Source organism: Melozone crissalis, unplaced genomic scaffold (assembly GCF_028551555.1).
Source record: "Melozone crissalis strain CALT ecotype California unplaced genomic scaffold, PUWL_Pcris_2 ptg000027l_1, whole genome shotgun sequence".
In the NCBI taxonomy this organism is placed as follows: Eukaryota; Metazoa; Chordata; class Aves; order Passeriformes; family Passerellidae; genus Melozone; species Melozone crissalis.
This window is the reverse complement of record NW_026535805.1, coordinates 3190059-3213519: the sequence shown is the minus strand read 5'-3', so window position 1 is coordinate 3213519 and position 23461 is coordinate 3190059. Positions and strand designations below refer to the sequence as shown.

The window sequence follows — 23461 nt, the reverse complement described above, 5'->3', positions numbered from 1 at the left end:
ACCTCCATCAATGCCCTCTTTAATTTAAGACAGGAGGCCTTCTGAGTATGCAGTGTTAGTCCCGCCAGAGTGAGACAAGGCTGACTAAATGATCTCTAGGTGAGAAAAAGAAATGGAGAGCTGCAGCTCCTGACCAATTCTGAAAGAGTCCAGGGAAGAGTGTGAAAACATTAGCTTGGAAACTGCATCTGTTAGTACCCATTCCAGTAGCCCAGGGTCAGTTGTGAAGCTGATGCCATGCTCGTGGATGAGGCTAAAAGCACTTCAGAAGGCAAGAAAAGTTAAAAGAAAAATACCATCTGTACCCTCTCATTTTAAATAGACTAACAGAATGGCTTGGCCCTTTCTAAAGAAAACATGACAGATTTAGAGGAGGTTCAAAGAAAGTAAAGCAGTACCTAAGAAAACTCTTATGAAAAGAGACTCAGAAAGCAGGAATTGTCTTTCTCAAAACAGTGATGTGCAAGAGAATGGAGTAGAAGTGTACATTAATGATATAAAAAGAAGTGTAAATTAATGATATAAAAAGTAGTTCTAAAGCTTTTATTCTGTCTGTCTCAAAACACAGACCAAGCACCACTACAGTAAAATGCAGGAAATTCAAAATGGAAGCAAAGGGAAATTCATTCACAGAATACCTGGACTGGAGAACTTCTTGCCAAAGGATGTCACAGAAGCCAAGAACTCAGAGAGGGAGCTGATGCTTACATGGACAGCCAGAATAGCTCCAGGTATTAATACTCCAAATCCAAATTAAGAGGACAAGGATATTTTTCCTCCTTATTTCATCTAATTTCTAAGCATAAGGCATTCAAAATAGTTTTCCTGAGGCTTCTGCCTACTATGGGGTTCATGTCCCCTCCCCTGAGACTGATCACTGCTGAAGGCAGCAGAGTGTGTGTCCACGACCTATAGCATTCAGTTCACAGTTTCCTAAAAACTGAAGCCTCAGAATTTGGGCTGCCTTTCTTTGAGGTGTTTCGAACCTGCTCCTAAGAAGTGAAGCTCAGAACAGAAGAGATGTGCCCCAGGGTAAGAATTTCAAAATCACAGCAACTGAGCTCTCACTGCACTGCTTCTGTGGAAAGAAGAAAATAATGGATAAGGAAGATCCATGGTGTTATCATAGCCACAAAAGCAGGCAGGTGCATGCATTAGTGTGTGTTTGCATAAGCCTGTGTACGCACACATTTGTACTGAGCAAACCCAGGGTATTCCGAAAGCTACCGAAATGAATAAAGATCACCTGCTCATTAACTTGTATTCTTTCCTTATTAAATATGTCCTTTCTTCTAATATAAAAAACTGTCTTTGCTGAAGGACAAAATAATAATGTCATCACCCAGGTCAGATCAAAGAAGTATTTTCTGAAAAGGGGAACAGAGTCACAAAGGGTCACTGGTCAACAAAGCTGCACCTGAAGATAAACAAGGGAATGCATGATTCAGGTTCCTCTGGCATAATGCTGAAGGTGCTTGATATATGGTCTTTAAGGACCAGTATCTGCTTTTAACATGCTTTACTGAAACTGCATGTATGGTGAGTATCCACTGTACATGGTGTGAACAGATCTGCCTCCTGCAGTGCACGTGGAAGCATCATAAACATCCTTAATAGGGAAAATAACCCAGCATTTACATACTAGACTACACAAACACCACCAGGACATAGTTCCTGGACAGAACTTTAAATTGCCTTCTAATACTTTTAAAATTTACCAGAATTTTGTGAAGACCTCGGTTTAAAAATGCACTAGGAAAACTGAGAAGAATGGATGCAGACAAAGAAACTGGCAGATCTTTTACCGTCTCTGCTTTCCATCAGGTGGACTCATTTGGCCAAACTAGCATCAACCTCACAGATAAACTCTGTGGCTTTACCTTTTTTATCCTCTCCATCATCCATATCAGTAGAGTAAAAAGCAGCTACAAATACACACAGCAGGACAATTTTTAAGAGCAAGAACTTCAAGTAGGAAGTAAATACAAAAATGTTATTTCTATTTCTATCTGAGGCAGTAATACCAGTTTGCTACACTGATCTAATAAAAATAATGATGATAAGGTGAGAAAATGCATAAATGCCACCTTACAATTTTTTATTTTACAAATGAAATGCATTAAGTTTTAACCTCTATGGTAAATGTCTAGTCTGTTAGACAATGCCTATCAATATTCCGTAATTTAAGATTACTGTAAGATTTTAGTAAAGTATAGCAAGGAATTTTGAGCATGTCAGAAAGTTAATTTGCAGTTTAGTTGCAAACTACCTTGAAACAGAACTAGCTGAGGCATAGTTAGAGTTTATTTTTGCCAAATACAAATTACTGCAAAGGAAAAGGTAATCAGCTTTATGTATTTTGGGAAAGACTTTCTTTTCAGTATTGGGTTTAAAACATTTTTCTTCTTCAAGTGATTTTTGGGTTTTTTTAATGAACAGTTGCATGTATGTTATGTATGAGTAGGAATTGTTTTTAGGAAACTGCTTTAGAGAACACATGAACAAGAGGTTTTGCAAAGTCTCAAAAAAGCCCTGACTGCAGTAAGGCCACATTCAGCCACAGAAAAAGGACAGACACATTAGGACAGATCACAAAAGGAAGGGATATGGGGATATAATTGTATGTTTCCTCTTTGGATATTCACCAAATGGGGCACAAATCGTAGCTGCTATAATGCATGCCATGCTTTACACTGATTTTCTACACTTGGTATTCCCTAGCTGAATTGTTTCTGAAGTCTATGGTGATTTTTTTTCCACAGCAAATCAGCAGTTTTTCAAGAGGTCTCTGTGCAGCCCAGGAGTATGACATTTACTAATGTGTTGAGATTGAGGGATTCTCCTTTGTAGAAGCCAACACTAATAAGAAAGATATGGTTCAGTGTCCTGGGTATTCTTCCCAGTTTTATTAATTAGATGGAAAGCTTCTCCCTCTGGAATACTGCAAGGTATTTATTAACACTTCAGCCCACAAACTAGAGTAAATTTACAGTAGTGGAGGTAATTGTTACATACACCGGCTCTTGTTATCAACTTGGCAGGGATAAGCAAAAAAACCCCAGAGGTTTAGATTACGATCTTCTTCATGATATTTTAATTGTGCTTCTTAATCTGCTAAATTAAAAACTATAGTACAATCTTATTCAGATCACTGGCAAAAAAGATCATATCAATTTGCAACAAAATGTATGAACGCTCCTATCTCTTTTAATTATACAAAGAATTTAACAATCATATTCAATATGGCCACAGAGTGACTGAGATATAAACTCTTTCTTTTGCAGTTGTGCCATCTCATCCCTCAGCTCCTTCACATTTTATTTCATGTCTCCCATCTCTTAAGGCCCAGACTGCCTTCCCTAGATGATCTTTACTATCACCACCTTCCTTCTCTCCCCTCATGACCAGCATGGTGACATACTCCAGCACCCGTGTCTGAGCACAGCGATGACTGATGGTGACCAGGCCAGCACTCCAGAGTATCTCAGCTGCTTTGTGCTTCACAGAGAAGTGTTAGGTATGCCCAGAGATACCTCATGTGACCACGTTTCCCTCTCTGCTGCTTTTAGCCTTCCTCCTTTTCTTTACATTCTTCTGCTATCAGACCCTCTTACTCCTTCTGGGCACCAGTATGTCAATTTATAGTGCCACCAGCAATGCCCTCTCCTTAATTGGTCCACACTTATTTACCTACACTTTTTTTTTTCACTGCGCAGCTCAGTGCTCTCAGAAGCTTAGAGCTGGGTTTCATTTTGCAATCCTTACCCTATTTCTACATTCTTGCACCCACCAAGTGTTCTGATGGGCCCAAATACCGCAAACTGGCTCTACGATCAGGTGTTTGGATACATTCATCAGTAATTTTAGAGATTACACAGAAAGCACAGCTATGTTTTGTGAGGATGCACCATTTGAGAAGTCTAAATCAAAATTTTCACATGCCAACACTGCTGTATCATCTCTTGTCTCTTTGGCTTTCTCCTCGACCCAGACATCTGCTTTCAAATGTCTGCTGATTTTCTTTATGGTCACCAGACATTTACTGTAGCTTCCCTCATGGATGTCAAGTGCCATATCAGTGATCTGAGAAGGAAAGGGGTGAGAATTCTCTCATCTATTCTGTCAAAACCCCACTTAGCTATCCTGACTGCACAGGGCACAAGTCATTTACACCTGGCACTTGCCAAATACACCCCTGTCAAAGAGCTAACTAACTTACTAACATCAGCACTTTTCAGGACTGTATCATAGGTGATGTCAGAAGCATAGATGTAGCATGAGGTATATTTATACAGGAAAAATATGAGGAAGAATTTGGGCTCCTAAATCTTCCACTGTCTCTGTAATTCTGCTGGAGTCACAAAGTCCTTCTCTTTCTCACAATCTTTCTGTGCCAACTACAGATACAATACATACAAATAAATTAACAGCACTGTTAGGCTGTTTCATTCATTTAATGTCTGAAAACAACAACAAATATTTTAACCAAAAAAGGTCTACAAAGTATATTCAACATTTCTATAAAATATGTGAAATATATGAAGAGATAAACTGGCTAAAATATTTAGAAAATTATGGAGCTCAACTTCAACACTTCCTCTTCATGTTCTTTTGGTCTATTGCTCACTATTTACTAATGGGTAAAGTATGAGAAAACATGAAGCCCCTTTTTTAAGTAGTTTAGCCAGTTTATCCCTTTATCCCATTCATATCCACTTCATATGCTTCATATACTACATATACTACAAAGTATATTCAACATTCAGAAATGTTGAATATACTTTGTAGACCTTTTCTTGGCTAAAACTGAGCAATACAAGAGAGTTTAAAATGGCTCCTACAAAGGTGACCACTCTTCCCCATGTATTTCTATGGATGCAGGACTATGCCCACAAAATGAATGTGTCTGGCATTGCATTAGGAAGAACACAAAGTAAAACTAGGACCTTGACCATGTAGTGCTGACTTTACAGCACTGAGTGAGAGGGTCAAGTGCACCAGTGTTGTAAAACTGTAAACAGACATTGATAGTATACTGGTTGTATGAAAATGCATAAAATACATTTAATTAACTCTGGGCTGTGATACAAACTGATAATTCTCAACAGAAATTTCAAAGCTAAGCCTGACACCTTTCCAGTAATTTTGCTCAGTAAGATACATATTTAGGCCAGATTTCTATACACTGTATGCATTTCTTTTAATATATGAAAAATGCATATTATTTACCCAATAGCCTGGAATGTCTATTGAAGAAATACATATTTATTTTTAAAAGCAATCCATATATTATTTACTCAGTGGATGAGAATGACTTCAAAAACCCGTTCTGGTCCATCAAATAAATACATATTTATAAATGGTTTTTAAAATGCATATTATTTACCCAATGGACTGTAATGGCTCTGCTAGTGCCATTACATGTAAATATGTAATTAGCCACATAATAAAAAATCTCCACAAAATTTCTCTGAAAAGCATTATATTTCCATGTGTCAATGTACAATACCTTTTCTATTGTTATTATTTTCTTTAAACAGCAAAGGTGATTACCCTATGCTAATGGCTAAGGCTTTGCCATATTTCAAACCCCTAGACTAGCTCTGCAATTATACAAAATGTAAACTTGAAATCCACATTTCCTCCTTTTTAAATTAGTGGTTTGGAATCCTCACCTTGCAGTTGGTGCACCTGGCCTGGGTCTTTCTGCCAGCCCCACGGATGCTGACCAGACTCTGCATAACTGAGCACTCCTGTCAGTAGGAGTTTGTTCTGTTCTCACACAAGCTCCTCCACACTGTCAGCCAATGCACCTGCACCAGTGCTGGGCCATCCAATATTGTACAATGCCAAACTTTACTTATTTATTCCTCCTCACGTGGGTTATTTTCTGCAAAGCACTAAATATCCTCAAAAATCCCTTTTTCTTGTGAGAGTGAGGCCAGGATATGGGACATGCAACTCCAGGACCACAATGTATTTTATTACACAGTCCTGTATAAGTTTCTATTTGAAAGGATGTAGCATCTACCCCAAATATTTGGGAATTAATATTAAGAACAAGACCTGCCAGGCCTACAAAAAACAGGAGTGATTTTTTTTCAAACAGGAGTGAATAGTATCATTTTTAGCAGTGCATGTGTGTGGAATAAGTGTCACACATTAAGATGTAAATTTTATTCTCTGAGCTGAACACCAGGTGATTAATTCTGATAGCATAGTGATCAATTGGTACAGGTGCTGCACCTGAGTAATGTTTGTTTCTGTACACACTGGTAGCAAAGGTGCAGCACTAACACAGGTGTCACTTATGTACTTGTGCAACATCTCTGATTTCCTGAAAACGCTCACACTGATAGTTAGGCTGAACTGTACAAGTGCAGTTCTGCCAGTTTTTTCAATTAGACCCATTATTGATTTGATGAAAAAGCAAATTAAACATACCATGGTAGTATGTAAAATGGTTAGACAGAACATAAGGTTCTGGTGCTGAGCTTCTTAGGCACATTGCCTCTGTGTGCAGCTTTTCCTCACCAGTCTCTGGAGACTACAAAAATGAGAGACTTGCAAGACAATCTGGCAGCACCAGTCTAGCAACCTAGGTACAGAACATCCAGGAACACAATCATGTAAAATGCCAGGAAGCTCAAACTTTGAGTCTAGAGCTACAATTACTTAGTTGCTTCATTTAGACCTGGCATAAACCTCTTGTATTCATAAAGCTGCTAGAGACTGACACCAGTTTGAGGATAAAAATATATATATACAGGTAACATCTTTCTTTTCAAAATAACAAGAGATTTTTGTTAATTGATGGTACTTTTAAGTTGAAATCTCTGGCATGCAGAATCAACACTGTTTGCAGCTTACAACTATTTCTTTGCTATTTTCTCTCATTAGAAAACATGAGTTTTGATACCAACAATAAGTAACACACAGTGTCTACCCAGGACTTACACATTCACATTTTTACATCCACTCTCCCCACCCCTTTGCTCAACATGATGGGGAACCCAAAGCAAGTAGGTGTGCTCACCAGAAAGCCTCTTCACTAATTTCCATTTAATTCATTTACCAAATCAAATCAAACTGCTACTGTGAAAACTATCTTCTCACAGAGGGGACTAAAGGATCTCTGCACAAATCACTCCAAAGCACCTGAAGTTCAGCTTCCCAAAGCAAGCTAGCTGAAACAAACACAACTAACAGGACGCTGCAGCAGCAGGTCCACCCAGGGCACACAGCTCATGGCAAGAAGTTTCTTAAGGTCAAGCACAGTAAGCCCACTGTCTGGCTTTGGTGTGCTGGAGACCTACATTAAGTCAGCACAAGCCTACAAAATCCTCTTTTCTTATTTCCGCACAGCCGCTTGTGTCGGAGCAGAGAGACAGTATTTTGCACACTCTCTCTCTCTCATGTCACTCATCACTGTAAGAAGGACCAATAATATCATCTCCAACAGGCCCAAATTCCTGTTGAAATTAGCAGTCTCCCTGCAATTTTAGGGCCTGTACTCTACAATAATAAACCAGTCAAAAATATCCAGGTAAAAGCTGTGCTGCTTAAGACGAGGCTTTGGTTTATTTTGCCACTCCTGCTGCCAGGGTGTAATCTTATGCCTCCTTCTTTCTTGAAAAGCATGTAAATTGTTATACACAAATAGAGTCATTAATGGAAAGCAAGACACCACAAATCAGACAACAAATGTATCAATTAATGCCTGGGATGCACATGAGGCAATCAATTTTTCCAAATCCCAAATCAATTTAAAAAAAAAGGGATAAAGAAAAACAATTTGAATTTTCACTCCTCTAAAAGATGGGGATGAGAAGAGAGAGGGAGGGAAGCTGGTGTGCCAATCCTTCTCCCTGTCTGTCTTTGATTGTTTTGTAATTACTCAACCTGAGGTAACTTGAAAAAATGGTGAAATACTGAAATTTCAGATTAAAACATTTAAAAACAAAGGAAGAGAAAGAGAGAGAAAGAATGCAGCAGGTATTAGGGAACTTCTGGCCTTCAGTCTTACACGTGCACAAGGTGCCCGCAAGTAAGAAAAGTGCAATGTTTCTCTTCCTGTGTCTTTCTGTGCACTGATGGGAGTGATGTCCTACAGCATTTCAAGTCATTTATTGAAGTTTGGTGGTGGTACTGGGAATGTTGTTAAGGAGAGTAAAAAAAGCAATGTCCATTTGAAGCTTGTCTGTGAACTTTGCATGAACCGCCAGGAATAATGTAGTGTGATGACAAGCCAGTTATACCTTCCACTAAATTTGCTGTCTGGAATGAACTGAAATAGTGTTTGGTTTGTGTAATTACGTCCATCTATCTTTATATTCCAGCGGCATATCGCAAATTGAAAATACTAAAAATTGACTGTTGGTTCTGATATTTAATGATTGCCAAAGACAAGACGATGATTTATTGGTTACTTACCGATGTGACACATTTGCATCTTATTAGACGGAGATTACTATTCCTTAAAATGCGGACGAGGCCTGATCATGTCTGATGGATTGATTTGATTTGCAAATGTAATCAAACTAATAAGAGGGAAAAAATGAGCAATAATGCCTTGTTTTTCAACTGGCAATCACTCCCCTGCCAACAACGCTGATATCCCTGACTAAGCAGCCTTCACACAGTCTTCCTGTCTCCTCAAATAAACAAAGGGATGCAAAGAGCCTGATAAGAGGATAACGAGCCAAGTATGGATGTAACATGGAGCCTGTACCTCAGCACTGCACAAATGTGTCAATGGGAGTACCAGGAGAGGACCCACGGTGCCTTCGGTTCTTAAAAAGCAGCAAGCAAAAACCCAAACAGCAAAACGCTATTGCAAAAAAACTCACTACTAAATGAAGGGGGGGAAAAAACCTGCATTAAAAACAAAAAAGTGGTTCTAATTCAGGGAACCCCAGGAGAACAGTCGTCACAAGCACAAAATTTACAAAATAAATACCTGGAATTCCTCAACCTGATAGGAAGCTAATTGGAGAATGTATTTTGGACAACATGATTCAAGCAACTGGAATCACTGACTGTGGCTACAGCATCAGAGAACCTATTTCCAGGGGTATGCAGGATGCTGTTTTAAAATTTTTCCAAATACTAAATGCAGGGTTTCTGTCACAGCAAACATTCTACCATTCTGGCCAGATGCTGATGTTCCTGTAAGCACTGAAATATGGTTCTAGATAAGAGCAGACTCTTATTCAGCTTGAAGTAAATGACCCTAATTCTCCATAGTAGGATTCTCTTTCTCGTTAATAATAATAAATAGAAGTATTAAAAGAAAAAAAAGCCTTGTGCAAGGAATTGCACAAAGTCCCCCACCATTTACACAAAAGTGGTAATTCAAGCAGAAGGCAAATAATAAAGCTCTGAGGTCCATACAGGTTACAGATTGTGACCAGCATATTTAGGGATTGATCCAAAGCAGTGAAATCAAGGCAAGTCTTTCTATTGGCCTAAATGGATTTTCATATAAAGCTTTACTAAAGAAGGAGGTTCAAGCGTGAATGTTGACAGCTGAGGAAGCGATCCTACATATATTTGGGAACATCGAGAATGCTGCACAATGGAAGTGCCTGTGTAAATAATGTGATTGTACTACTTAAATATTTTCCAGACTGATTGCTAATTTGCTTCACTAAGGGATATTCGATAATGTAAAAAAAAAACTTGCTTTAGGGAACAGCCATTATGAAGTGTCAGGTTAAAAACAAAGTTGAATATATAGCCCCAATTACCATGCTCAAAGACCTCAAAATATTTTCATAATTTAAAGTTTTATAGCTCATGTAATTTATACTTATTTTAACAGTGGAAAAGCATCCTGGTCAAATTCCAATTAAATAATTACATTTTGCCTACCTAAAATTCTCACTGCATTTTTAATTGGATAGGACACACTTCACTGCTTCTCCTAAATTGTTTAGTATTGCCATTCAGTATATAAATAGCTAGCACTTTCTACCACGGAGACAGTACACTTGTCCGTGCAGCCATCAATGGCAAATGGGAGTTCATCTGTGCTGGCTGCAGCACTGGAACTCAGAGACCCATGGCAGCCCGTGCTCCCATCACCCTGTTGCAAGCTGGTTTTAGCTCTAGTTTTTCTCCCTTCTAGCAGGTTCTCTGAAAGATTTTATGATTGTCACTGATGCTGGCTGATTATGATGCTGCTGGTTAGGAACATGCAAATGTTCCTTGTCAACAGCCTGCTTTCTTCACTTTATCTCCTGAAATGCCCTCCTAAGCCTCTTGTCAGACACTGCCCTCTGTAGGTTTATGGTACAGAGGAAGCAGGAATAACCCTGCACAGCAGTGCCCAGCTTGTCCCCAGTCCCACCTGCACTGCCTGTCTGGGACACCCTGTTTCCCTGTGGTCTCTTGATTACAGAGCCCATGGTGTGCTCCATGTATGAGGATTACAGAACACAGAAAATTACTCATCACCACTGATGTGCAAGGCACAATCCTGCAAACTCCAAATCTGGGTTGAAGATAGTCAGCAAAGCATTCAGCACAATTCATTGATGGGGTCCAGAAAACATTCAAGTAACTCGAAACAAAGAAACTTTTCAAAATTTACTCCTATAATCTCACTGAATGAAGATAATCTGGAATTCACAATGCATTTTGCATGTTATATCTGTGGCTGAAGATCCACTGACATTAAGCAACCTGCTCCTGAATCCACCCAACAGTTAACTTTATCTCTGGGAAACTTCAAAGTAGTAAAGTGAAGGACGGATCACAGAGCAGAATGGCTCTCTACAAGAGACTGATATGGGGAAGGACTCTTAAATTCTTCCCACTGCAAGCAGAGTTAATTAATGGGAGACGCAAGCGTCACAGAAAGTTTTATACGTTACCAGATATAGCTTGAATCGTACCAAGTTTGGAGTCTAATGCCTGTTCAGCAGGGCAGGCATGATGCTAAAGCATAGCCAGAAGAAATCTCTGGCTAAAAATACACCCTGCAGCCTGCCAGTGTCATGATAGATTTATGCCAGAAGTGCAACTTCTTTGAACAAATGTATGAGCAGCAGCCATTATCTGCTAAACTGTTCCCCCTTAATCTCTCCAACAGCTGGATGCACGAGAACTGCAGATTTGCCCCCGCCTCTTCTCCACCCTCACCACAACTCTTTGCTCCAGTGTTCTCATGCATGACATGTCAGGACTTGCTGAGAGAGCTGACTCGACTCTGCAAGCACCACCTCCACTGAACTTGGAGCCTTCTGCAAGTGTAGCTGTGTCTCACTTCAGTATTTGATTTCACCTCAGCTGTTAATGCAGCTGATTGAAACTGATGGTGCACACCATGGCAGATGAAAACATACTGGGGAGAAGGGTCAAATGCTGGGAAATTTCCACTTGTCTATAATATGTGCATCAAGAATTTGGTGTGGAAAATACCTTGGCCAGACCAACATATTCTCAGAGAACTTTTCAGAACATGTTTTCAAATGAAAGGAAGGTTGTGTGTTTTCTTGCATGAAGAATCACCAAAATATTTTAATACTGCCTGCTATGCAGTATTAAACTTGGGGATGATGAATTAAAGTAACACTGAACACCAAGTCAAAAGTTACAGTCAAGTAACTGCTCCATCTAATTAATTAAATAAGGGGGCATCCAGTACCTGCACTCTTTGGAGTCTGTGCTTCTTGGGATTCTTTCTGCACACACAAACACACCTATATATTTATATGTGGGTGCATAAATTGAGCACTGCCCAACAAAAAAGCTTACTACAAGGAAGACATGAGTTCATAAAGCCCTTGTATGATCCAGCTGCTGCAGAAGGTGATTACTGCAGACTCATTTTTTAAAAACTGCTGATTCTTGTATCAGGCTGGACTGAGCCCTGCCATTACAACCCAGGTGCTCCCCTGTTATCCTTACACTATATATAACCAGACCCAGGTCACCATGTGCCCTGCCAGAAACGTGCTGACTGGCTAAGGGGGTGTTGCAATTCAGGTAATTAATCCTATTCTAATGTAGGTTAAGCAGGTGTGAAGCTGAACTTATCCAGAGAGAAAGTAGAGGCATTCTTAGAATTACAGTATTTAACAGGTCTCAGCTGACTTTAGGGAACTAGACCATCCTGTGTCTCTGACCCAGTCATACAGGTGGAGACCTGTCTGCTCTAAATCCAATCTAAGCAACTGGCTCTTTCCCCCCTCCCTCCTCCCATCCTGGATTTACAGTGTCAACATGTATGCCTGAGAAGGTGCTCTTTTCTTCCCCACCCAGAACAAGGTAAATGTATTTTTGTTTGAGGCTTAGTTAGATGACTAAGTCAAATATTTAGTTTAAAACAGCCTAAATAGTTACCATAAGAGGGCTATGTTGCTCTAAGTTTACTTCTGCATTCTCAGTGTCTGCTATGATCCTTTCAGAGGACAATTTAAATGACATATAAAATTGATCATCTTATCTCCAACAAAGCCTTCAGGAATTTTAAAACTGAAAAAACCACGCTTTGTTTGGATGTTCTTTAAACAGTGAATCTGGTTGAAAAAAACCTTAATTTTTCCAGAGGAGAGGAGTCCTGTAAATACAGAAGTGATACTTAGTGAACATGAATGACAGGCTCAGTTCTGCTGCATTTGCCTCTTCTGCAAACTCCTCACTTAAGGAATAATGCCAAGATTTGTTCCAACTTTCTTCCTGTGTTTCTGAGCAAGGCATCTTCCTGCCTTGCAGCCATGCAGTACTTGTAAGAAGCTGGCCACCCCACCCTTGAGGTATGAACTGTACAGTTTGGGAAGTTTGGGAAAGGATGTCCCTCAAAGACTGTTTCAGAAGCTTCAGTTCTTTCATACAGTGTACTCTTAACCAGTGGTCTTTTAATGAAGTTAAGCTAAATTATGGGGGGTGGCAATGGAATAGTCACATGCCTGAAAATCTAATGCACCCAGCTATCTTGGGTATGGGCGCTCTGGATGTGTTCCACTTGCAAAAGGCCATTATTATTGAAGCCTCACATCCAGCCTGCTTCCAAAAAAAAAAAAAAAAAAAAAAAAGAGGGGAGATTACAGTAAAATTAAAAAGGTTAAGATACGTTTAGACCTCTTACCCTCTGGTAATAAGATTAATTCCTTGTTGGCTTAGAAGAAGGAAAACTGCTACTGAGTCATCTGCAATTTACACAGACCTAATCTAGTAAACCCGTTTGTCACACAAGACGTAGGTACAAAGGTGAGCATTGTTGTCCCCTGAGTGGAAATTCTTGCTTAAACCTTGATTCTGCACAGTGCTGCAGAGTCCTGAGGTGCTGAGTACACACGGGGGACAAAGGAAACTCTCAGCTCCCACTGGTACACTGACTACTGATGGGGATTTATCCCTTCAGGGCCAGATCCTTGAACAACAGAGGCTGGCACAGCACACTTGACTTGTACACCCATGACAACCGATCCCACCAAAGGCTCCTGCTCTGTCCCTACAGATTAACTGAGCAAACTACCAGCTGGATTGCTTTGTAATTTTTGCTGCAGAATCTGATCACGGAACAAGCCCAAACCATTTCCTGCAGTTTTAGTTTGCATATTTGTACACCTCCCTCAAAAACATCCAGATCTGCTCATGGAACAGAATAATAATTTTTCTCCTTCTTTCCCACTCTTCTTTATTCCATTTAGCAGTGCAGTCAAACACTTGCAAATATGAAAGGGGGCATTTTCAGCCTCCTGGTACTTCAGTCATGCAACATCTGTGAGCATACAACATTTCTAACTCAGTCTACAAGACACCCAGGGTAATACAACACTCCCGATTTTGCTGGAAGAATAATAGCAAATGGCTGCTATATCATTTTGTATTTTGCATTTAAGAATCAGAAACTAGCCATTTTTGTTTATAGAAAGAAAATGAAAAGCACTGGCATTCATTACTGTTGATTTGCTCTCTTTTTATTAATCATTTCTTATTTTTAAAGGGCCACGGGAGTGAACAACATAATGCAATGGTAGGAAGATATTTACCAATTTAGCACCTCATTATAAAACTACTCAGAAACCTCTTTGTCTCTCGTTTAACATAATAATTATTAGTGGCAACAAAAGTGGGTCCCACACTTGCACCATGATTAGCAAGTGATGAATTTGGGTTGAATATATTGCATTTTGCTAAGTAAACCTTACTATATCCCGAACCCTCAGTCTGAAAAAACATCTAATTTTAAGAAAATAATTTATACTCCTGTTTAAATGCATGTTTCCAAATTAACCAGTGATATTCTATAGAAAACGGCCTCTTTTATGCTTGAAGTCTCCAGCTGCCACACAATTTATATCTCTTTCCTCCCCTCTTTGTTTTTCAGCCATTTTCCCTGAATGTCAAAGTCAATTTAGTGCATTTCACTTTGCTGAATAAATCAGAGGCGAAATCCTTGCTAAAAGTGAAAATTTGATTTGCTAAAAGGAGCTTAGGGCAACTATTAATCAATATATCCAGAGTGTCAAAGCTAAGGCCATGATAGACATGCATTCATTTGGAGATTGGTTGAGGCAGATAAAGGGGGACACTGGGAAAAAAAAAAGTGCAACAGCCAGACAGTGTAGTGTGAATGTTGGGGGCATGGGTGGAGGGAGAGGACTGATTTAAAAATAAAAATAAAAAAAAAAGGCAACAAAACAAGGAGACAGTCACTCAGAAGGAAAAAGCAAGTACTTGTAAGGGAATAAAAGGTGAACTTAATAGAGACACAAAGTCACTATTTAATTCTCATCTTGAGAGAAGAGCATTTTAAATAAGGGATTTTTTTTTCCCTAAAACCACCCACAATGTTAAAAGATAATAATTAAAATTAAGCCAAGTTCTTTTGTTATGTGTTAATTCCATTTTTTGACTTTATTATGCTTTTGGTGATGATTACTCTTAAATAAGCTTTTCCAAGAATAGGTACAGATTTTGAAGTCATAACTAGCAAGAGCTTCAAGTGCCTTTTTAGGTTTTACTGCACATTTATTTTATATTTATGTATAATTTGCAGGTGATGAGATGTTTATATGTTTGAGATTACTTTTCCCTCCTCAGTTAATTTAATGCAAGTAAGAAAATGCCAGAAGTGACTAACTTGGAAACTAAAGTGCTTTTTTTACCCCAGGACATCTATGTCTAGCATTACTAGAAACCTTCTCACCTCTCCAGTGCTGTCTCTCTCCGTTCTGAACTGGAACTAGCAGACACACTTAGAATGTGTGCATCCCTAGTTGCACACAAAGCCTACTACTCTTTTGTACTGAAATCTGCTGAAATTTTGCTGCTGACTTCAACAACAGATTCATCAAGAATAGCCCAACACTGTATCTCAGCTGGGTATGTTGAAAATTTTTAAAAACATTAACAGATCCTTTGGTTACTCCCTTTTGCCACAATACAGACCCTTGTTTTGTTTTGAAAATACTGGGAGACTTGTGGACGTGTTTATTCATGCATCATCCTTCCTCTTCCTCCCTACCTTGGCAAGATCACTTAACCATTCTCTGTGATACTGTTTTCAAAACATGAAAAACTAAAAACTGCCACCATTCCCAGCACTTCAAATACCAGGATGGATGAACTGCTGGCATTTTAGGCACGCTGCTGTCCCATTCTGCTTAGAGAAACCTGAATCAACATGGTGATCTAAACCCTGGCAGTGCTGGGTGGTCCATCCACGCTAATGCTCAAAAATAAAACTGGCAGCCAATTGCTGATTTCCCATTTTGCACAATTCAGTGCCAGAGGTCAAGGAAGTCATTCGTTTTTGAGAAACCTCTTGGCTGAAATCTCTACCCTCAAGGCCCAGAGAATGGCCTCCCTTAGATCACATGTCACACTAGTTGTGAGTTCAAGAACATTTCCCTCGCAGGAGGAGCAGGTCTGCTTTCTGTACTTAAAGCATGTTTGTAGAAGGAGTTAAAAGAAGGGCAGATACCAAGCTTTTGATAAAGTGTCCCAGTTAGCACTTTGAGAAAGGGCAGGATGTCCTGATTCCCCGGGAGGCTCAAGTTATTATTCCTGCCAACCTCTTAGCACCTCACAACTCATCCTCGTTGCATGTCACATGAACAGTGAGCACCACATTTACATGCCCAGCTGCTGCAGAAGGACAGGCACCCTGTGATGGGGTGCTCTCAGAAGCTGCAGGGCTGTGTCTGAAATGGCCCTAAATCCCGCCAGCAGCACAAGGGACTAGGGAAGGTTGAAAAAACAAATTTTACAGCAGCAGGCAGCATGGCACAGACATAAAGCACAGGCAAGGTTCCCCTCACAGAGCTGAGATTCTCTATGGGCTGCCCGAACAACAACCCACACAAAGTGACTGTGGTCAGCTTTTACCTACATGAGGTGGTATTTCTGAAACACATGGTGAGAAAAGGGCATTTTAGAAACAACAACTCTGCAGCAAATCATGTTCTTGTTCAATATTATAATGTCAAACTACACCCCTGAGAGCTGCTTTGGAAAGGAAAGCTTCAATATTGTCCTCCACAAAGAGTATGCTGGAACAAAAAAGTTTCATAAAACATTAACACTAAAATATTCAAAACATCCTTGTATTTGTTACAACAAAAATATGCCTTTTTTTTTTAATACTAGCACCAGTGGCAGTATAAATTTCTAACTATTCCCTTCCTTGAACACTGCTCCTGCTAACAAAACAGGAACAACAGCTGAAGACAAGCAGGCTTATTTTACTAAAAAATGTAACTAGTTATTTTTGATGTATTAGTCTGATTTACTGTTTCCAAACAAATTTTTCATCTTAAGTGCAAAAAGTTGATTTCTATGGCCTGGTTGATGTTATTTCATGCATGCAAATTTTGTAGAGAACATTTTTTCTTTAGCTTCCTGTTATGCACATTTTTAAGAGCTTAATGTTTGCTGCCTCCACTTAATATGAAAAAATGTTGCACATTTTGGTGAATGTCAATGAGAGAGTTACAAAAATCCAGCCAAAACCGTGCTGGTACTGTGAGTAGGTATCAGCAGAAAACTATCCTATACAGCAAAAGCTTAATTAATATAATGCAACCAATGAAATGGAAACTCCCCAAAACACAATGTGAAGGGTAGGAAAGTCAACCACCAGAAAATATTGAATTAAGAAAGGTTTCCTTATTTAAAAGATAGCAAAAATAAAATTTTAAAAATAGATAAATAAAATAAAATAAAATAAAATAAAATAAAATAAAATAAAATGTCTTGCCGAGGCTTCCTAATATATTTACAATTTATTTGGGTCAGTTAATAAGAGTTTTGTCTCATCAGGCAGGAGATGAAGCAGCATCAGCCTCCCTCCCTAAGCACCTTCAGTATTTTACTAACGAAGTTACAGTACATCAGAATATTTTAATCTGACACAAAGAACAACAATAGATCTGACTGCTGGCCTGATAATCTTCTTATCACACCCTGTGAAACCTAGCTCTAATATTTGACTGAGCCTCCATTACTCGGCAACACATTCTAAAAAGGCCAACAATGGAGAGAGAATGAAGTGGAGTGTGGAAGTACCTCCATATCTACATAAAAGAGATTAGAGGCGACAGCGTTCCATTTTACAGCTCAATCATATTGTGTTAGCATGCGCTTATCCGAGCGCGGATGAAATTGAAAGAGAAATAAAAAAGAGTCAGGCAGATAGGAACCATAAAAGCGAGGCATGAGCAATTTCCAAGGATATAAAAGGATGCTAATGGCGGGGCCCTGTCATTCTTAAAAAGGGCTATTAGGGCACCATCATCTGTTCTTGTGCCCTTACGCCTCTCTAACTAAAGTCAAGCATTTCCTAATGCCATTGTGATCTTTTTCTTCTTCAGATAAGACATGGTCATGTTTCATAACAACACACTTTCCATTTATTTGATTTATAAATGCAAGGAGACTAATTCTATTTACTGATAAAGGCTTTCCATATATATTTTTCTTTCAATATTTCCTTTTGTATATGGTATAGACTTTTTGTTCGATAAAAGCAACTATTGAAATATTTCCAATACAACAAAAATACTAATGATTTTATGAAAGGACTTGAACTTTGTATAATTTGAAAACATTTTTTAGTCTGTGACTGAAATGGGAAATGGTTGGCCGGGGCAGAATGAATGTTGCTTTGTTACATTTTTGTAGATAATCCTATTAAAAGGTTTTTTTTCAGAAGAGCAAAAACATTGCTTTGGTTTCCTCCATGAAGACAAATTTTACATTGCAATGCTTCAGAGTTGAGATCTTTATTAGTTATTAAGCACCTGATATATAAGGGCCTTTAATTACACTGAACCTTAAGAAATCACTATAGTAAAGAAAGATTTGCTGATTGCTGCTTTGCTGTGCTAGGCACAAATTCACTACTGGTGTAATTAATCGACTCTACAAGATTTACACCAAGGGTTTACTTAGTCTGCCAAGCTACAGTGAACTTTTATGCAATTTGCACCCCTTTCCTAATTCATCCTTTTCCCCATCCTGTTATGCTCCTGCCTACAGTAACATTTGTTAGTTCTGCAAACAGGCAGCACCAATGCAGGCTCTTCCAGACACTGTTTTGTGCCAGGCATCAGCTGAGCACAGTCAGTCCAAGTTCATCAGTCCAACATTCAAAACCAAGCTACAAAAGCTCAATGTATTTGTCCCTTAGCATGTCCAGCCCTTTTGCATTTTGATTTTTGTGATCAAATGCCAGAAAACAAGCACAGATTTTATCACTGTCCTCTGTTACCTGAAGGCTTATAAAATATTGTCTTTATGGCCTGGGTTTTTTTTTAAAACTCTCATTTGTAAATGAAAACAGGTAAGTGCACTTACCTAGGGTGGCTTAACCACTGTAGGTGTGGTTTGAGATTATTTGCAGTAAAATGCTGTTTTGTGGCACGTAAATTCCTCAAGTGGCTCAGATTTTAAATCTTCAGGGCCAGTTTATGGCATCCACACTCTTCCAAAGCCATCATTTTAAAGACTGCTCAGTCTCATCCCTCTGCTCTTCCCATCGCTCCAGCCAAATCCAAGCTACACAGCATATTCACAAATCAGACTGACAAAAGTTCCCCTGCAACTGCTATGGAGCATGACTGACTTCTTTGAGAGCTACTCTATTTTGGTTGAGGCGATCTAGGTATCTTCCAAAGATGAAACTCAAACTCACCTGCTTAACTCATTCTGACTTAATTTGGGGTGCTTTATTAGCAACCAGTGTAAGACAAAGTAGCTCCTATAATACAGAGTGATGTTTAAATTAGTTTACAATTTGCTTGGGCTCATCTAGAACTGCTCTGAACAAAGCCATTCAGAAATGTCAGCTGTGTTCCTAACCACTGTAACAAATTGTTGCCTGAACGTTGCACACCTAATGACTTCAAATTAGCTGCACTGCGATATTGCCTGACAGTTCGTTACGACTGTTAGCAACATAGCCGGCGTATCATGACCAATAAATTGGTTTCAGTGTGGGCTGGGAAAGGGACTTCCATCAATTTGATTAAAGAAATTACTGTAGCATTCAAAGCATAAAGACAAACTAGTTTAAGGAGACAGAAATAAGTTAACTGTACCAGAAAAACATTGCTTGTGATACAAGAGCTTGTTTATACACCGTTTGTGGCACAGAGAATGACTAAATTTCAACTGACTATTTTAGAGTCTAGAGGCTGTTGTCTTTCCTCTGAAGTTACAAAAATATCACTTCATAAAGGTACAAATTATTATTATTCTTTGATTGTGTTTGTACATATATTGTGTTTATATTTATCTAAAATGACCCAGAAGAACTGATAAGAACAAGGGAAAAAGAAACAAACAGCAAGAATATTTATTTGCAATTTCTTTTGAAACTACAAATAAAATATCTTTAACTCTGATAAACAAATAACTGACTGGATTATTTATTCTACTATTAAGGTGTCCCAAAAATCACATCTAAAATGAGAATGACTTATTACTCTGAGGAATGAAAGGTTATCCACTCTCATGCTGAATAAGGCTCCACTATCAAAATTAGAAAACTAATGAGCTGATGAAAACACACCAACATGCTCACTCATCTGCTGGACAAGAGAAATACCTTAAGAAACAAGAGAAAAAGTTGACCTTTTTTTGTGTGACTTTTGTGGAAGGTGATAGACTGAGAACCCTGGAGACTTCTGTAAGTTTGTCTGCTAGCTCACAGAGCAAGAACAAACACCTCAGCACTGGGGAGGGGCAAAAATACACCTGAAATGTTATCTGAAGGAATTGCTAATCTGAGAAACTGCTTTTGATGACCCCCATTTTTCTTGCTAATAAGATTGCCAGTCAGCTTGTATAGTATCAATGCATTTATGTGATGCAGACTGCAGTCCATTCCATGCAGACCAAGGAAATACTAAGTTGCAAGGGGAGATTTTTTGGGATAATTCAGTTCTTTGTACTGAGTTGCTGGTACAGTTCAGTTCTCACACTAGATTAGTCAATGAAAAGAACAATTCCTCTGTGCCTTGCCAAAACATAACTGAATTTTTTCACCTCCTGTGGTCAGTAGTGCTGCATTTACCTAACAGAGGAGCCAGACTTATATTTAAATACTGCTGAATCAGATTACTACAGAGGAGGGGACTTGTATGACCCTTGATGCCAGGCTAATGCTCTGGATAGCAAGGGGAGTTTATCTGAATAATAGCAATACATGAAAAAAAATTCTTTAAGCAGCATGTGAAACTTAGTAACAGCAACAACACTACTACTTCCAAGGTAAAATACATGACCATCTAAACTGTGTTCTGTGGGAATATTCTGGAGCCTTAGGAAAACCTAATGCATTGTAGGGAGAGAAAAAAATAGTATATTTTACCAATACAGAACAAACCACGCAATGATTTCTGTACATTATCTATTTGCAATAAACACTGTATGTACCTGGAATATGCTTAGCCCATCCAATGATCACCACCAGTTCTCTGTCTGCCAGGTCACAAAGAGTGGTAAGTGCTTTGATGTCACTGTCTGGAACAGTGGGGTCAGGCATAGCATAGATCTTCTCTGGTTCAGCCACCAGCAAATGGGAGACAATCTTGTTATCTGTAAAAATGGACCAGAACATTACAAGATCACCAGCAGCATCATTCTACACTTCAAACAGATGGCTTAGATTTCAAAGTGCACAAAAATTTGTCTTAAGACACTGAACTTAATTACACCTTATTGTAACTTCATGACCTCCTACAAGTGGTTACAGCACAAACAAATCTGATCCATTAACAGTGTTTATCAAGCCAGACATGTATGTTCTTAAATAATAAATTCAATAGAACATAGAAATACATGATCTCTGTTAATTACTGGAGTACAAAGTTTATAGGAAAAGATTAATGCATTACAGGACATTTTCTGCTGTTCAAATAGAAAAATTTTGCCTTCATCTTTTTACCTGCAACTCACCCCACCCCTTAAAGGGAGGGGTATTTTTGAGTGAGTAAATACCACATGCAATTAGTCAATCACTGAAACCTGTAACTTCTGTCAGTGACCTGAACTACCATTCTTTTTCTACAAACCCAGACCAATCATCTCCTTCTCATTTCTAAACAGGAAAAAACACTAAAATCAAAGAGAAAAAAGGGCAAAAAATTAAGCAAAGTATGAAAGTATGCAAACTCTACCTCAGAAAACTGGTTTTGTGCATGGAATGATACTTTATCATAGTTACACATTGCTTATTTTTATCTATATAGCATTTTCATTCACATGTTAAATATTTACTTTTTTATTCAGTTGACTTGTGACAACTATTTGGAATAATCAATTAAATTATATGGAAAAATGCAGAGAAGAAAAAAAGAGAAGAGCCCACAAGATTTACAATACACTGTTGCTATTCTAGAAGTAGGATAAACATAATATGAGCACTATATCCATGTGAAGGCACAATGGAAATATTTTATCTCTATACAGGGGCCTGATTTATTACTATGAGAAGGCAGAACTGAAAAATGGGAAAAGGACTAATTCATTAAGCCTCCTAATACAGGCTACATTACTATACTTCCCAATATATTTACATTTTACTTTTCCTGGTAGGTACATCTTTTCACCTCAAATGCACCATCAGAATTTAAACCCAAATGACACCCTTTAGTGATTTTACATGAATCTGTTCCCTTCAGAGAGATAAAACATTAAATGGCTTGATATAAATGGGATTCCACTGTGAGAAGACACCAAGTATTTTCTGAGTGCAGAGAATGCTGCCAGAATCAGTATAATTTTCCCCATCTGCATGTACATCACAGGACAGACCACACTGTTCTCCTGCAATGGAAGCTGACAGGGATGTGACTTGCCCAGCAGTGTTGTCAAAGCTGATCCAGAACACAGGCTAGGCAGAGTTAAAGAATAAAGCAGGCATTTATTAAAAGGCCTCAATGGATACATCTTGGGCAGCATAAGAGCCCAGCCAGGGCTACACCCAAGATGGACCCAAAATGGTTGACCTGTCCTGGGGTCTCACACTTTTATAAGTTCTGGTCCATTAGCATATTGGAGTTAATTGTCCAATTATAGCTTTAGGTTATGAAGTCCCATCCTTGTTTTCCTCTCTTCAGTCCACGTTGTTTATGCTCTTGGGCCTGAAATTTGGATCAGTTGTCTTTGGTCCCAAGCTAGGAAAGGAATTGTTTTGTCTACCTAGTCTGTGAAGAGAGCTTACTATCCCTTAATATGAAGCTCAGAACTACACACTAAAGCAGTACAGAATCTGAAAAACATGAAAGCTAAAAGCCAAGGCATCAGTGTCAGAAAGGATCCCTACTAGTCCATGACATTTTTCCATAAAATGCTCACTTGATTCAGATTTCTGATACTTTACTGCTCTTTAGTGACACAGACTCCTTGACTCTGATCTACTGCCTCTACATTTTTTGCCTTATTCCAAATTTGTGTGTCAGAAGTTGTGATATATGTTAGTCCTTCATATAATAAGTGCAAGAGCCAACTGGAAACCATCACATCAAGCTTGTTTTATTACAAGGGGACATATTCATGCTTTATATGAACTGTAGGAACTATGCCAACTGATGCAATTTTTGATCTCAACAGTTGACTGATTATCAAACTGATTAATGAGGAATTCTATTCTTATTTACAAATGACAGATGGTAGTTTAAACTTATATTGGCAAACAGCCTTTGCATTTTTTTTTTAAATTTTTAAACAGTCTCTTTATAACCTGTTCAATTTCACACGGAAAACATGTACGTGAGAAAAGACAGCATTACTTCTTTCCAAAGTCCAGTATTTTTAATGGGTTAGGAAAATAGGATAAAGTAATAAAGAGTTACTTAACATCCGAACATATGCAGCTGAGGACTTCTACTTTTTGGTTTTTTAAACCATGAAAAATGAATGAAGAAGCACTCTCATCCCCAAGTTCTGGGGTTATTTCTCCTGCAACAGAAGAAATGGCCAAAGAAAAACTTTCATTCGCATA

The 23461-nt window shown here is 38.6% G+C and overlaps 1 protein-coding gene across 14 annotated transcripts in view; it reads right to left on the bottom strand.

Moving 5' to 3' along the window:
- The window catches only part of ESRRG (estrogen related receptor gamma), a 368263-nt gene that overhangs the window by 23320 nt on the left and 321482 nt on the right, over positions 1–23461 (bottom strand). For all 14 annotated transcript variants that reach the window (XM_054279749.1, XM_054279743.1, XM_054279742.1 and 11 more), the window contains one exon: positions 20893–21054. In XM_054279749.1, the coding sequence (XP_054135724.1) occupies positions 20893–21054 (162 nt within the window). The remainder of the gene's footprint in view (positions 1–20892; positions 21055–23461) is intronic.